The sequence below is a fragment of the Spea bombifrons genome, chromosome 4 (assembly GCF_027358695.1).
Source record: "Spea bombifrons isolate aSpeBom1 chromosome 4, aSpeBom1.2.pri, whole genome shotgun sequence".
NCBI lineage: Eukaryota > Metazoa > Chordata > Amphibia > Anura > Pelobatidae > Spea > Spea bombifrons.
Window position 1 is genome coordinate 6,073,743 of NC_071090.1, and position 17,416 is coordinate 6,091,158.

Here is a 17,416-nt window from a genome sequence, read left to right on the forward strand (position 1 = left end):
TCTAATGTTAGAGACCCCGTCCCTAAAATGAGATGATTAAGTCCTATATTAACCCCTTAAGGACAATGGGCGGTCCCTAAACCCATCGAAAACAATGCATTTTGAGCCATACATGTACGGGCTTTGTCACTAAAGGGTTAAGAAACTATGATTTATAAATCACTGAAACAAAATTAAAGATATTTAAAATCTCCTTTTTTAAGAGACACGCCAATGCCCCATGCAGCCTCATCAACAAATACATATTAAAGTACTTTGTGTTTGAACCGAATTGGGGGGGGGGTATATAACAATGGACGTTTATTTGGTACTTCGAGGCGATCTATGGAAACACATTCACTTTGCTTTAGTCAAATGTAATTCTTATCTCTCTCCAACCAAACAACAGGCCGCTCGTCCACAATCAATAAAATCCATCAATAAGTTACAGCCGTTGTGCTAACCAACATTTCCTCCTGCAGCACGGAGACAGAAGTCATATCCTTTCCCCCCCCCCCCCCCCCGTGGTGTCTACATTGCCGTCCGGCACGTTCCTGCCTCCTAAAACGCTTCATCAAATCACTCAAGGCTGCTTAATGTCACCAAATAATTAGTTTGTAGGGGAAGAGCCGGCTATCTGCAGTCCTGGTCGAGTTGCGATCAGCAGTGAAAATGATCAGATGAAGTAGATGTATCATGCATACCTCCCAACCATTCTGTTTTCCACGGGACAGTCTTACCTTAGCCACCTCACTTTTCAAAGTAGTCCCCCCCCCCCAAAAAAAAAAATATGAAGTCAAATAAACCAGCAGAGTATCAGATGACGGATTGCCTTAAGTTATTTGCTACAAATGTTTCTATAAGCGATGAAGCCGAGCAGAACCCAGAAGATGCTCTCCAGAGCAAGTTAACCTGATTCAGTGAAAACCTCCACGCATGCAACGTACACTTGGAGTCACACGTCGTCCGAGACAAGCGGATAGATCTCGGAAAGTGCATTGTTATAGAATTGGCAAGTTTACTTAACAGAGAACGTAATGTCCTTTAAACATTTAATGGGCACTCAACCAACGGGGACTTTGATGACATCACATTCTAAATACATAGACATCTGCTCTTCTGGGAAGGCTTTCCACAAGATTTTGGGGAGTTTCTGTGGGAATTTTTGCCCATTCATCCAGTAGAACATTTGTGAGGTCAGACACTGATGTTGGATGAGAAGGTCTGGCTCGCAATCTCTGTTCCAGTTCATCCCAAAGGTGTTGGATGGGGTTGAGGTCAGGGCTCTGTGCGGCCGGTCAAGTTCTTCCACCCCAAACTCATCCAACCATGTCTTTATGGAGCTTGCTTTGTGCGCTGGGGCGCAGTCATGCTGAAGGGTACATACCAAGGCATTTTGGACAACACTCTGCTTCCAACTTTGTGGGGAAAGTTTGGGGGGGGGAGACCATTTTCAATTCCGTCATTAACTGTGCCTCAGCGCACAAAGCAAGATCATTGTCATTTCATTCATTCATTTCCCTTAAGTTTTATTGACATAGAAAAAAAACACACAGAACATTCTAAGAAGCTTTTTTCAGTTAATACGGCAAGAACCTATCAGTCAACTTTAAGTGACCTGACAATTAAACAGTATTTTACATAAAAATACGATGACGTCATATAGGTCAATAAATAATTATAATAATGATGTTATATAGGGCAATAAATAATTATAATAATGAATATACCAGGGAAGGGTTCGGGGAGATGGATAGCATGGGAGTTATAGTTCTAATTATTTCCAGTTCTTATATTGACACAACTGAAAAAAGGAATAATGATTTACCTGAGGGAATCAAAAAACAGCTCACATTCCTCAGGTATTTTGCCAGTACTTTGCCTGAGTCTCGGCGGCCATTTTGAAAGCATTCCCAAAACTGCAAACATGGATGCCTGATCGGGAGGGAAAGTGTTGGGGGGGGCACATGGGATTCATAAAATGGGGGTAGGAGAAGCAACAATGAGAACAATTTTTTCTAGTCATCAATTACTTAAACACAGGTGTTTTCCCATAAATAGAATTGAATCATATTTCATTATTACTATATATGTATATATTTATGATCGTGGACTAGCTTGTAGACGCGATTCTGTACACAGTCCTGCCCTGAATCTGTTCAGACTGATTATAGCGCAGGCGAGGAGTCCCTGCCGAGTCACATAATGGCGGAGGCTGCGTCAACCTCCACATCTCCGACGAGATCACAAGTGAGACTCGCGGGGAACAGCAAACAAAAATAATAATGAAAAGCTCATAACTGTGCCCCCGGGCAACACGTGGACTACGTTTCATGCTAAATTATAAAACAACAAGAAAATCTGATTATTTCACTTCACAGAATCGGTGTGGGACTTCTGGAGTCGTAGATGACATCAAGAAGCACTTACTCTAAGAGCTGGTTATGGGAACAGCCAAACACAAGGAAGGGGGCAAAATTATCATTATCTGATATTTTAGCTTTTTTTTTAAGCAACTATACAATAAAAATAATATCAACTTTTTATAAAGGTAGAAAGTTTTAAGAAGGTTTATCCTTTATGAAGTTGCTTTCCTAGGGCAACCAGCAGTGTCTGCTTGAAGACCAAAAGACGTCCATTGCTATGATGCACCAAGGGGTTTATTCACTAAAGAGAATAAATACAAAATGCCTTTGCTGTTATCAGAGAAATTAAGATATTTTTAACCCACACCCTTGGAAAAATGAAGGGAGGCCCGTGATTTACACACCAGATAAATATTAAACTACGCAAGATTAAGAAGACACTTCATAGAAGTACCTCCAAAATGGGATCCCAATTAGATCTTCAGACATCTATGGAAAAAGGGTTTTACAAAAATAATAAGGTAAGAAATGGTTAGAAATGAGCACAAAAAAACGTAACTAGGCCGTATATTCAGCTTGGATTTCGTATGAATGAGGATGAATGCGGATGAATAAAGAAAGATTTAATGATAGAAGATGGATATCGTCTTATGATTACTCTGTTAATTCCTAATTACTTTTATATGTTATGATTCTTTTTCATAGGATGTATCTATACAATAAAAAGACATATTAAAAAAATATATATTTTGACCCAAAACGGCTCTTTAAAATTCCTTATTTGTATTCCTTCAATTCTTCCTCATCTTTCAATACTGTCAATGTATTCTGAATAATGAGGGGTATTTTATTTTCCATTTCACTGACCTGCGTCTGAATGACTCTCGCATAAATTTCTCAACTCAACCATATCAGAAACAGTTCTTAGAATGGACTCCGATCCCAAAATGTTTTGTGTCTGTTTCGAATTTGTGGGGGAAAAAAATGTCAATCTATAAAAATGGATGGAATGTGGAAAGACCTCCTGGAGAAACTCGTCAGAAAAACCTTGTCCTTGCCCAAGTTTCAGTTCTTTGTTCCCTTCCTAGAAGCACAAGGTGAAGAGGATAGCTGCTCCCAAAGTGGTAAGGCCACAGTGGATACCAGGTTCCCAGTCTTCTTCTGGGGTCACACTCCCCAATGGGGGGATTATGTGGCCTCTAACTAATTTTCTAGGGTTCCCCAATGACAGAACCCAGTCTTTAAGGAGGGGTGGTGGTCCACCACCCACCAACAAACCGGGTCTTCATTTCCAGGGCAAAACTAAAGGGACCATATAAAAAACACTAACACACGAGCAAACTGTAAACTACGTCCTGTACCAGCCTCAGCCAATGGCTGGTGTTATAAAAATGTTTCCCTTCACCGCCATCCATAGGCTAGGGCATATTTACAGGAGAGAGTAAAATAAAGTGTGTAGAAGGGTCTTAAAAGAGCTCTTATCAACCCAATAGAGTGAATAGAGCCCCCCGAACAAGCATGCCCACAATGCCAAGAGTCCTGGAGGACCAGACCAGTGAGCTCTGAGAGTAGATGCTCGGCCTTATGGCCCAAGAACCAAGCTTTCAAAAGGTAACATTCAGGCGCTGTACACACCCTGCCGTTTGTGAATTCTTACATGACTCCACAGTCCACCTTTCTAAACAGTAAAATAACCCAGACTGATAACACTATCGTTAAAAAAGTTATGGTTATAACGGAAATAAAAAGGTACGCATGTCATTGTATTCCACTACTCCACGCGTACAGATATTTATACATATTTCAACACCCCTATTATATGAGAAAAAAAGAAAGAAAGTGCTATGGCCTGCCCGTATTTGTAGCCCAAGGGTTCTTTTGCCCCGAGCCGCTGGCCTCAAACAGGTGGAACTGGGAAGTCCTGCTTCGTGACTTTTAAGCAACGTGTCTTACTGAAGAGTTAGCACTAACTGGTTTTAAGACTGCTGCAAGGCTATTTAGTTACGGGAAGAATGACCTCCATTGTGACTAGCGAGAGTCTCTCAAATATTGAGACCTCCTCACTTTTTGTTGTCTGCCCTGTCTGCAGCGTTGAGGAATATGATGGCATTTTCTAAATCAATAAGTAATAACGACATACAGGTCCGCCATATTTTTCCTTCTATGTAGACCTTTAGGTAACAGATTATAGCTCAGCCGCATGTAAACTGGCATTAAACTTTATTTTTAACCCTTTGCTGTTGGATGCGTTAAAAATATTCACCCTTTTTTATGGGTCCGACATGGAAGTCAAACTGCCAGGAGGGCTTTGACCACTGAATCATGTCTAATGTTTGTTATTCCCGGAGAACCTCTAATAACTCGGTCAATGAGGGAAAAGTTAATTTCGTTAGAAGTATGCGAGTACTAGGAATTTGTCCTCTACCTGTCCCCATCATTTATTGCCACCAAAGGTGAATAAACCGTCTTATAAGGTAGAAGTTGAATGCATTGGATCGCTTGGTGATGGTTCCATCATAAATACAGAAAGTAGACATTTCTGATTTCTCATGCCGAATATGAAAGCTACCTCCAAGTCAGCAAATCAATGAATTGCAGTTACCGTTACAGACATTTTGGGCACTTTTTGCTTCATAAACCTCTAGACAATGGGACTTGTCGAGAATTTTGACCTAGGGCCAGGAGGACAGCAGCTGCCCCATCAGCTGATTGGGGAGACCAGAGGTCTTCCTTATAACTGGCCCAGTTACCCTATAGATGGCACATCCCTCATACTAACATTACGCAGCAGGGCTCCACTTTGAGAAGTGGAGTCCTGGAATATGATGTCATATCTGGTCGCTCAGTAGAGAGGGCAGTGGTCATTTAGGTAAGGGCTGTGGCAGCCGGTGCGCTGCCTTGGTTCAGGCCTAGAGCAGCGCTGAGCCTAAATACCCCAGATGTGGGTTTCATATTAAGTGATTTGGTGCAACACTTGCAAAAGTGATCTTATCACCACAGCAACTAATGGCAGCAGATCCAGGGAGGGGCAGTCCCCTTGCTGCAAAACCAGATTGCGCTCTTGGGTGATCAGGTTCCCCGGTGTGTCGCTACTCAATAGACCTGTTAGAGGAAAGATATCTGATCTCCCCAACCGGCCCATTTACACCACGGCTCAGCACAGCCTCCATAAACTGCATTAAAAGGTGCGGCGTGCCTTTAAGGCACAGTGCACCTGATATGACATCATATTCTGATGCCCTGTATTAAACACGGTGGCCACGGAGGGGGCATCAGGTGTCGCTTATACATGATCCCCCAGCAGTGTCAGTTAAAATTGTGACTGCTTGCCAAGAATAACCTTGAAATACACACTTTTTTTAAAATTATTTTTTAAAAAGGGCAATTTGGTCATCTGAAGACAGATTCCCCACTTCCTGTGTGCGGCAAGATATGATCGAAGTAACCACCGTCTCTTAAACTCAGGTGGAAAGACTGTCAATAACAGGAACTGGGTCATCGTCCTGATATCAACCTCATGAAAATCCGCTGAAGGAATTAACATGCTGTTCCCCTTAGAAAAAAACATTAGAGGAACTCTTTAGTATGTTAAGCAAATAAACCTAATCAGATCTGTCCTTCTATTCTTTCTTCTAAAGGTTTAATCACATCAAGCGAACACAGAAACGTTTAAGTCAAGAAGTCTTTTTGGTTTCTATGGCGTCATATGAGTCAAAATTTTATTTGATTCAGGAATTATCTTTGGGGTGTTTAAGAGCACTAGGGATGTTGTGTTGTGTTGTTGCATTTTGTTATAAAAGTGTTACATTCAGCAGATTAGGTGGAACAGATCCTTTAAGGATCACACAATACGGATAAAAGGTCTGACTCCCTTAGCAGGGACATTAACCAGCGACGTATCCCGGCCTAGGCCAACTAAGCCTTGGCGGAGGTCAGTGCTCGTGCTGCAAAACTCAGCACAGAGTGCCAGGATATGATGTCATATCCCAGCGCCCTATAGTGAAGATGGCGCCCACATAGGGGGAGGCTGGGGTCACTGCCTAGAGCAGCTCCAAAAGTAATCAACCATGCATGGATGATCCATAAAGGGCACGTTCCTAGAGTCCAAACGTTTCAGGAATCATGCCGGGACAGCCTTTGGAAATTATGGACCTGAACATATTGGCGCGCCTTGATCCCTAGAAGAAGAAACCAAGGGAATCTGAAAATGTCATCTGAACTAAATCAGCCAATGACTGGAGGCTGCCAAAGTAGAAGAAGACGAGTAGAGCTGAAGATCTCCCTGCTGTCTCTGGCCAGCCTAGCAGGACAGAAGCTCTTCTTGGGTGAGTTGAAGCTCCTCTTTGGTGCATCTCCGTTGACCTTAACCCAACAAACTTATAGCAACCTTGTCCGGGGCCCAGATATTCCTAGTTATTCCGCAAGAATGTTCCAGCTACTAAAGGAAGCAGCCCTGCTTCTGCTAAACCAGATTCTTTAGTGAGCTGCTTTTAATCACCGCCGCTGTGATCAAACCCTGCAGGATCAGGAGAAGACAGCACCATACAAGACTCTGCAGATTTAGCACAGGACCAACCAGTGTGCACCGTAAACAAAAATCTATATAGACGCTCAACCGGAATGAATTCCGACTCCATACGGAGGAGTCCTATAGAATAAAATATTTAGGTGAGTCTCGTAGTCACGCCGTACCACAGCACCCGTCTCCGATGAGTTCAGCAAGATACGGCGTCGATGACTTCTACCGTTATATGGATCTCAAGCAAGCCACGCGGGTGCCAGCTCGAGCGGCATCGCGGCCAACTATGTTCTCTTAGCCTCGCCAGCAAGCTTTGCCAAAAAAACAAAAAACAAAACTAGGAGCTAGAGGCTAAAAAAAAGATCTCGCAGGGAAAGGTTACCAGATATAACTGGGGCTGCTGCTGATGAAAATTTAATCGGGCTGGCGCGGTACACAAAGCCAGAATGTGAGCATGAAGACAGGCCCAAAAATAAATCAGAAGTCACCTGACACCCAAAACAAAACACTGGCCCTCTACCAGGTGTCAATAAAGTTTGTCTGGAACTTTTTGGATCTTCTCTGTGACCAATACAACAATTACTTCAAATGTGCACGTCAGCGCTGTAATAATGGAGTGAAGGAAGTGAGTCACAAGGGGCCCGTTGGCCCTTGATCTCTTCTCGTCAGCGGCAGTGACTCAAATCAACGCGGAATGACATCATATCTCAGCGACTCCGCTCGCTGATACCGAGGAGCCGTGTGAGGAGCTGGGGAGGAAAGTGGTTTGGAGACAACGCAAGCAAACGCAGGACCTGAAAATCCTCTAGAGCTGAGTGAATGTGACCTTTAGGTATATATATAAATATAAATATACTCAAGGTGTGTCGTTTACTGATTTTACATGGCCAATGATACCTTTTTACCATATTTACTGCTTTTATAAGTTTCAAATTCCACACTCCCAGTAAAGCAGTAACAGCGACGTATTCACTATGTATATATATATATATATGTTTGTATTGATACACATATACAGACATTTTCATTCAAAAGTTTGGGGTCACTGAGCTGTCTTCATGGAAAACAAGGACATTTCTGGCTGTAACATAATCGCAAAAGGGTTTTCTAACCCATTGGAGCACAGGAGTGATGGGAGTGATAAAGGGCCACTGGAACACAGGAGTGATGGGAGTGATAAAGGGCCTCTGTACGCCTATGAAGAGATTTCATTAAAAATCAGCCGTTTCCAGCTACAACAGTCATTTCTGATCCGGTTCATATTTTAATGGTCAAAATTAGCTTTTCTTTAAAAAACTGGGACATTTCTAAGTGACCCCAACCCTTTTGACGGCGGCGTATATACTGTATATATCTTGTGTGGAGCTGCACTGGGCCAGCCCTGTTGAGTTTCTACGATTTTGACCCCGAATAACGTCAAAGTGCTGACATTTTCCACTGTACCCGAACTCTCCAAAAGGTCAGCATTTATTAAACAAACCCCACCGATCTCTGAAGGTCGCCAGCTTCGTGGTCCCTCTTCCAGTACGCGTTGACCCCTTATGAATAAATTATCTTGCCCCCACCAGGCAGGTAACATCAGTTCTGCCTCTGGGGCCCGATGGCTGTGACACACAAACACTCTCATTTCGCAATTCCTTTCCTGCATAGCTTGGGTTAATTTGACACCTAACGGGTGACACGGGATGCCACAGATTCCACCGCTTTGATTAATTCACGTACACCGGCGCATTTCTCAAAAAAAAAGTAGGGGAATTCTCGTCTTAGAAAGCCCCACCACGAAAGGTGTTAGGAAGGTGACTCTGGACCTTTCCTCCTCTTACCCTTCCTTTCCCCTTCTTACCCTCCCTTTCCCCTTCTTACCCTCCCTTTCCCCTGTCACCGCCAGCCACCGACATAACTGTCGGACCCTGGATCCCAAACATGACATCATGCCGCCAAACGTCCCGGTCACCCACCCACCTCGGTGTCAAAGTGCAACCCAACCCAACACCCAGCAACCCCCCCTTTACAACCAGTTTGGGATCAAGAACTGACCTGAAACATTGTAGCCCTTGTAGACACTATGTAGCTGTCACCCTGATTAACCCTTCACATCAAGCGGGACTCCCTATTCTCTCCACCACCACCCCGATTCTTTGCTTTATCTGTCCTTCTAAACCTCCTACACATTTCTGGAGATGATCACAGACCCTATCATTACACCCTTATTTATAGCCTGTAGAACAACATGACAGACAGACAGACAGACAGACAGACAGATAACTGACCTGGAGAGATGTTTCAGGATCTGCTTCTTTATAATCCCAGCCATGGTGAGCAGAGACCTTTAAAAATGTCCTCTGGCTATTAAAGGGTTAATCGGGGTCCGGTGGCTTCTCGTCTACAGCCAGCAGCCAGCAGGTCCCTCCATAGCCGCGGACTGGTGGCAGATGCCAGGTGCGGGTGCTCAGTGCCACAGGATCCGGGGGGCACCATCACACAGCGTCCATCTTAGCCGCACCATCACCTAGAGACAGGCAGCAGGGGGCGGGGCAAGGGGGGGTGACTCAGGCTGGGGAGTGTCAGAGGCAGGACAATGGAGGGGGAGGGCTAACCCTTTCCTGTCCAGATTCCTGAAGCGAACGGTGCAGGGATAGGGAAGGAGGGAGGGGGCGGCGTGGGGGCCGGAGGGCTGCCGCTGCTGCAGTGTGGGTAGGAAGCGCAGCGCTGCTGCTTCTTATTATACCGCAGTTTAGGATTTTCTATAACGAGTGTTTTGGTTGGATTTGGGAAAATGCCTCTTTTTTGTTTAAAACTATTCGGCAGAGATGTGAAGTTTTATTCTAAAATGATAACGTTTTGTTTCCCTGACCCTGTTTCTGATTGTCAGTCCCTCTTTGGCACACTGATCCAGGGGAGAGCTGGCACCTTCTGGCCCGGAGGGGGCAAGGAAAGCCAAGTGGCCCCTTGCCAACGCCAAACACACAAACTGACACTAACACACATACTTACACTTACATACACTTACTCATACTCGCTAACACACACTCCAAACACCACTTACATATTAATGCTAGCACAAAAACATTTACACATACATATCCATGCAAACATATGAACATTCATACTCACACGCAAACGCTTACATATACACATTCATGCTCACACAAACACTTACAAATACGCATTCATACCCACAAATGCTTACATATACACATTCAAGCTCACACACAAATGCTTACATATATACATTCATGCTCACAAACCCGTATACCCATTCATGCTCACAAATGCTTACATATACACATTCATGTTCACACACAAACGCTTACATATACACATTCATGCTCACAAACACGTATACCCATTCATGCTCACAAATGCTTACATATACACATTCATGCTTACACACAAATGCTTACATATACACATTCATGCTCACACACAAATCCTTACATATATACATTCATGCTCACAAACACGTATACCCATTCATGCTCACAAATGCTTACATATACACATTCATGCTTACACACAAATGCTTACATATACACATTCATGCTCACACAAAAATCCTTACATATATACATTCATGCTCACAAACACGTATACCCATTCATGCTCACAAATGCTTACATATACACATTCATGCTCACACACAAATGCTTACATATACACATTCATGCTCACACACAAATGCTTACATATACACATTCATGCTCACACACAAACGCTTACATATAAACATTCATGCTCACAGACAAATGCTTACATATACACATTCATGCTCACACACAAACGCTTACATATACACATTCATGCTCACATGCACATTCATGTTAACACACACACTTATACAAACATTATCATTCTAACATACATACATTCATACATACTCCCTGTCTTAGCCTCTCACTGGCTCGCTCCCTCACCGGAAGGTTTCTCTCTGTCTACTTGTGACCAGCGGGATAACGTAGCCTTGCATTATGTGACCTGCCTCCCATGCCAGTCCAAAATTGTCCACAAAGGGCCAGTCCACTGACAGCCTTTCCATTTTCCTCCAAAGGAACAGATATTTGAGGATTTTTAGGATTAAACCTTAATAGATTTAGAGAATAATCCAAGAAAAATCCTTAAAAATGATTTTTCTTGGGATTGATTTTAAGTCTTCTTGTAAATTGAATGGTTCATCTTCTCCAATTAAATTTGTACTGTAATGATTGATTGACCAATCAAAAATAGGAACCACAGCTGGGTAAACGCTGGTTTATGACCTTGTTAAATGTTAAATAGGTGGCTGGGATTTATTCTTTATAGCACATAAAGCAGATCTGGCAGATTAAGAGATGCCATTGTCACATATCTGTTAACCATTTCATTTCCAGACATATTTATTGCAACCGAAAGTATGGACTGTAAGAAGTGTTACAACTTTCCTTAGAGAGTGGAAGATAAATGGAACAGCCTCCCAGCAGAAGTGGTATATGCTATTACAGTGAGGGTATTTCAAAATGTGCGGGATAGAGAAACGGCTACTGAAACAAAGACGAGACCAACAACTGATTAAGGTCCTTAAAACAGGAAAAACAGGCAGTCTGGATGGGGTTGAATGGGTCTGATCTGCTGTCAAATTGTTTCTGTTTCTAAACTGCAATTCCACATCTAACCACCGGAGGCATCAGTGGTACATGCACATGGGTGTTAAAGGGACAGTAACGCATCAAAAGCCTCCATGATTATAAAGTCTTCTGGAAAGAATAATTGGGCTTGATTGCCTTTTGAGGGTTATGTACATTAGAAAAGGTACCCCTGTGTTTGCTTCTGTGACATCAGTGCGGGGCAGGTTCTCCCACCCCACCGCAGGGGCCAAAAGCCTTAGTTGTGGTTCCCCAGCCAATCACAGGCAGTAAAACCGCTCCCATGGAAATCGATGGGAGCGCCGTGTGTTCCTATGAGATCGCTGGAGCATGAATAAGAACCTCATCCCCTTTAATAGTTTAGGAGAAAAGGGCCCTTTACCTATGGCCGATGCTCAGTTCTCTGTCCCGGTCTGCAGAAGAGAATCCCTGCCTGATGCATGATACAGAAACAGCCGCCTCCTGGTCAGAAACCAGCTCTACGGAGAACTCCCACCTTAGTGAATAAACCCCTCTGCAACTCCAGTGAAGAACAGTAAAACATACTATAATTAGCAGGAACAATCTTTTAGCTCCTTTGGTGAAAGCCAACTTTTATTAAAGGGGTAGTCGCACCATTTTTTTCTTTTTTTTTCCCATACTTATTCCCCAACAAAATATCTTTATTTACCAGACCTGGTTAATCAGGACAGGTATCAGCGCACGCGCAGGCACTACATTTTGCCTCCTCAGCTGAATTATTATATATTGTTTTATATAGCGCCGTCATATCCCGCAGCTCTTTCGGAGTGTTCCAGAGCCTAGGGGCATAGCAGCTTTAGCATAGAGAACATCCGCTGTACATCGCCTTGGAACATGACGGTGCTATATAAATCAATAATAATAATATGGCCAACGTCAATTAAAAAAAAAGAATTAAAGGGATTAGTTGTTGCTAAGTTCATAAAAATCCCCCAAAATCCCCCAAAAAACTAAAATTTAACCCTTAAGGACCTGCAGAGAAACTTTGCAGAAATAAAAGTTTTAAGGTGGCAAAAAGTGAATATTCTTGGTTATTTTGCACTATACTTTTGTACAGCTCATCATCATCATCATCAGTACCCACCCCCACCCTGTGCAGAGGCTGACACTGCATCCTGCCCTACATACAGAGGCTGATTGCCCCAGGGGGGAGCAGTAATGAGTGTGTATGCGTGGCACTTTCCCCAGCCTCTTAGCAGGAGTGGCCAGGCTGGGTGTGATCTCATGGAGAGGAGGGGGGGGCACTTTTTGGATTTTTTTTTTGGACAGCCCACACTATGAGATCCTTAGGAACCTGTGACCAGCCTCTTCTCAGATCATTGGTCAGATCTTAAAGGGAAACATTGTAGCCACTCCAAGGAGATCCCATTGATTAAACATTTAGCTCAATTGTTGCAATCACAGCACTGGATCGTCGTCATCATCATCATCATCAGGAACATCAACCATGTCTAATGCAAGGCAGAGGAACAAGGGCAGCTCTCCAGACTCCAGCTCCCAGGCAGCTGCAAGTGATGTGGCAAGAAAGGGCAACAAACCCAAGGGGTCACCAGCTTCTGGGGCAGGATCTGGGGCATTTTGGAAACTTCTGACCTTTCTCTTCTATGCATCCCTGGTTGCAGTCTCTGCCTGCCTTGGGCTCCTTGTGTATAATCTGCTGTCAGAAGTTGCCCAGATGAACAGCAAATTACATCACTTATCAGAGCAAAAGGGGGAGCTGGCTGAGACGGTGGACACTCTGCAAAAACAGGTAAATTGGCTAAAATTGTGATTCTGAAAATGCTACTTTTTTTACAGGTGATCTAGAGGATTCAAATACAGGGGCCCAAATGCATTTAATATACCTAAAATTAGTGGATACATGGAATAGCAGCCCTGTGGGTGTTGGGAGTTGCTATAATTGTATAATCATTACCTTTTTGGGTTGTTTTTTTGTATTTTACAGTAATTATTTTATCTGATGAGTATTAGGCTGATACATCTGAATTTCCCTGCAGGCTCCTCCAGATATAGCGCAAGAATTACTTTTATGGGTATTGCCGGGTTTTCTCTTTTCCCAGCTTATTTTAATATTCTTCTTCTAAATGTAACCATTATTTATTTGTTTTTTTGTTTTGTTTCTTTTTACCTATACTGGGGTAAAACGAATGCGTGAAGCCCCATCTCATTGTACTTCTTACAGAGCCCTAATTTCAATATCTGGGTGAACCCTCTCCCAGGTCTTTAACCTAATTTGTTTGGGGTGGAGGGGTAAATATATTAGATTTCATACATTGGATTAACCCTTTCCTGGCTCTGGGGCAAGAACACGTGAAATGCATATGTGTCAAGGAAAAATGGCTGACGTGGTCCCCCCCCCCCACCTCACATGAGTTTAGCACTTACTGAGTGCAGCCCACCTATAGGGCAGGGGGGGGTATTTATATGTCGGGCCTGTTACTCCCGCAGCCCCCGTTTTATCGAGGTTCTCCATATTGCTGTACGGGGAAGTAAAAATATATATATCGTTAAACGGTTTTCCACCCAGCGCCCGCGCCTGTAAAGTGTTTTTAGAAGAACCGGTTGGTAGACATATTAAACCCCTTTCTTTTGCTCGCACCGGCACCCTAGCTTGTCGAACAGGCTACTGTGGCAGAGGTGTGGATGGGGTCAATTCCAAACCCAGCTGTAAGGGAGGAGTGATATGGGAGCATGCGCAAGCACGTGGCTCTCCTGACAAGCTGTCACGGGACGCTCTCCAGGTGAATAGCCGAAGAGCATCCTACGCTTCCGCGTGCATATTGGTTCGTTGAACTTCTAAAGACTGTTACCTAGGTTTACGAGGCGCACGGATCTGTAACATGTAGCTTCGGGAAGGGTGTCAGACCCAATTTTAAGAACGGTGCCATCGGTGGGCCTGGTTCCTTGGGTTTGACCCATTTCTGGACCTGGACCCCATAGTCACAGGTTCCCTCTGTAATGTCCTACGTGTTGACTCTCTTAATCTGTAAGTCGAATTGTTATGTTATATACTACTTATGTCCTGTTTACCCGTGGCACATGGGCTGACAGGGACCCACGTAAGGGCCGGCTCTGATGTGCTCGCCTTTTGTGAATTTGGTGTTGGGAGATGACCGGTGATGGTGCTGTATAGGCGAATGGCATGTCCAAAGAGTACTAATTTCCACGAGATAACATTGAAAACGTTCTGGAACCAAGTAGTAAATTTGAAGCGGAAGTATTATAAACCAGAAATATTTTACTTGGAAAGTTTGGGACGGTTTTGAGGGCCTGTGGGGCAAAAAATCCTGAAACTCCTTATTCTGCACCACCTGCCCTCACACCAATTCCATGACTGGTGAAACCTCCATGTACGTTTCTGGGACACGCCAAGATGGTTCCTTGAAGCTCTCTGGAATAACTTGAATTAATCAAACTTACGTTAGTCATATTGGTCTCACATTTTCCTCTCTCCTTCCAGGTGGAGTTGCTTCAGAAAACGGTTGGGCGCGTGGAATTCATCTCAAAAGACATTCAAGAAAAGCAGCTACTGCAAGATTCGTCCATCAAAAAAAGCGAAAAGGAATTGGACCAAGTCGGGGTGATTCTTAAAAAACTCCAGAAAGACCTGTCTAGTGTCATTCAGGACGTGACCGCGCAAGGAGACAGAGATTTAATACAATTTGAAAACACGATGAGTGAAAAGTTTACAGAGCTGAACAATTCCATTAATGAGAACATCGCTGAAATATCCAAGGTGCAGAAATCCAGCCAGGATGAGATTAAAAACGTGAAAGCTAAACTAGCGTCGTTAGGAGAGTTCGATTACGTCAAGGAGGACCTTAAATTACTAAAAGAAACAACATCCGAGTTGAAAACATCTTTGAAATCCAAAGAAGAATCCGTTGAGTGGTTGATGAACAACGCGTTAAACGGAGAGTCCGTTACGTCCAACAGCAACGACATCGAACAGCTCAAAGTTTCACACAATGACTTAAAGAGAGGCCTAGAGGCCCAGGTAACCGCAGTAGAAGACTTGAAAGACAAGGTCTCGAGAAGCGAAGAATCCAACGTGAAGAACGAGCTAGAGAGGCTTATCAAAGAATTTGACCAAATCTCTCTGTCCGTCTCAGAAATGGAAAATAATTATGTCTCCGCTAACAACGACCTGCTCAAGGAAATCGAAAGTAACAAAGACAGCATCGAATCCAAATTAAGCCCTCTGGAAAATATTGTAGAGTCACTGACTGGCCAAGTCACTCAACAGCTGGAGAAGGTCGAGGCCTTTAAAGCCAGCTTTGACGAATACAGCAGGAGGTTGAACGCTGTAGAAGAAGCATATACCGGACTCAAAGCGTTATCAAGCTCCGGAGGCGAACCGGCTGCCGAAGCCTTGTCGGCGTTAGAGGAAGGTCAACAAGCTCTGTCCCATCGCGTTGACGAATTAAAGTCTTCTGTGGCAGAACTTCCCAATGTGGCATCTGAGTTTGAGAAGCTCCAAGTGGACCTCACCAGTGTACTAGAAGCGCACAGGAATCAGATAGAAGAGTTGAAGGACGATTATGACCAGTGGAAGGTCAACACCGAACAAACTCTAAATGAAATTGGCTCCTCCGACCGCGCGGGACAAGTACCCAACGATGGGCTGCAGTCCTCCGTTAGCCAACTGGAGACGGATTTGAAGATGCTCAGGACGGCAGTGGACAGTTTGGTTGCGTACTCCGTGAAAATCGAAACTAACGAAAAAGAATTGGCATCTGTGAAAGACTCTCTCGAAGACCTAAGGCAAAGTTCGGATAAATTGTTAGTTAAATTAGAACAAATCCAGGAGAAAGTATAACTGCACTAATTTTGTAGTGAATAAAAATGTAGGGTTTTTTTTTCAAACTTTGGAACTCATTTGTTTGCATTAAAATATTTTTTCTTTTTTCTGTAACTTTTTTTTGTTGGGGTTTTGTGTATGTGTGTGTTTGAAAGGGCCCGTGCACACTATAGCTTTATTTTATTCACGCTTGTCTTCCTGCTTCCTATCTCATAGATCTACCTTTTTTCTTTCCGCTTTGACCTTGCAACCAGGAAACCTGAACCCCTACCAATGTTAAATGATCTGTCCACAAAAAAAATATCTAAAAGGCGCTTCAGTTTTCTGCTGTCTAATACCTAATTATGAATTCTGTTATCAGAACTTTAGCCCGCCGACGGGTAATTGTCTGTTGAACGTGGCAGGTTCCTTCACTTAGGTCCTCCAGCCAGGTCCATGAAACCTCCACCAGTCCTTAGACCCTTGTGTCTCCGCTGATCTCCGAAAACAGTAAATTTACTGCTATATAACAGGAACACAAAGTATGGAACAGAAGAACCGAATGCCCCTTGGACAAAGATCCTAGGGACCGCTTCTGTTAGAACATGGTTGGCCAACAGAAAGCTCTTCTGATGTTGTTTAAGTACAAGATCAACAATTCTCAGCCTGCTTTAAGTCTGATTGCCAAATGACTCATAAACTTCTTGTAGATGACCCTTGGCCAAAACAGGTGGACCTTATTTATATAGACTACATAGAAAAGTAGAAGCAGAGAAGACCCATTCCTCCCATGTGGGTTAACTTTACATCCGAGCCCCTGACCCTCTAGTTTTATATTATGACTTCTTCTTCTCTTGGTGGATCAAACACCATGGAAAAAGGTTGGCCGTTTCTATTCATTGCTTTACCGTTTTTTTTTTTGTATTTACAAATACATTTGGCTCATTCTATAATAACTATTATGTTATAATTCTACCCAGGACGCCCCTCCTGTGTCCTTTTGGTGGAACGCATTCATTATCCAGACGCTGGAGGCATTTAGGTTGGCGGTGGACGGGATGTATTCTGTAATAACTCAGGTACTGAATATAAAAGCACTAGTTGGGAAATAAGATATAATTGATCCATTGTT

At 43.4% G+C, this 17,416-nt stretch overlaps 2 protein-coding genes across 2 annotated transcripts in view; one reads left to right on the forward strand and one right to left on the reverse strand.

Annotated features, from left to right (window-relative positions):
• The window catches only part of BLTP3B (bridge-like lipid transfer protein family member 3B), a 33,137-nt gene extending 23,759 nt beyond the window's left edge, over positions 1 to 9,378 (reverse strand). Inside the window, exon 1 of the mRNA XM_053465640.1 lies at positions 9,135 to 9,378. Within this exon, the coding sequence (XP_053321615.1) occupies positions 9,135 to 9,178 (44 nt within the window). The 5' untranslated portion in view covers positions 9,179 to 9,378. The remainder of the gene's footprint in view (positions 1 to 9,134) is intronic.
• A 3,443-nt stretch (positions 9,379 to 12,821) lies between these two features.
• CKAP4 (cytoskeleton associated protein 4) lies at positions 12,822 to 16,419 on the forward strand. Its single transcript, XM_053465657.1, has 2 exons — positions 12,822 to 13,254; positions 14,965 to 16,419. The coding sequence occupies exons 1-2, from the start codon at positions 12,952 to 12,954 to the stop codon at positions 16,321 to 16,323; spliced, it is 1,662 nt and encodes a 553-aa protein (XP_053321632.1). The 5' UTR covers positions 12,822 to 12,951; the 3' UTR covers positions 16,324 to 16,419.
• The last annotated feature ends 997 nt before the right edge of the window (positions 16,420 to 17,416 follow it).

Bases quoted from the DNA above. Each gene is read 5' to 3' on its own strand.
- CKAP4 (XM_053465657.1), top strand. From the start codon at position 12,952: ATGTCTAATGCAAGGCAGAGGAACAAGGGCAGCTCTCCAGACTCCAGC. The intron at 13,255-14,964 runs GTAAATTGGCTA...CTCTCCTTCCAG, and splicing joins TGGACACTCTGCAAAAACAG to GTGGAGTTGCTTCAGAAAAC.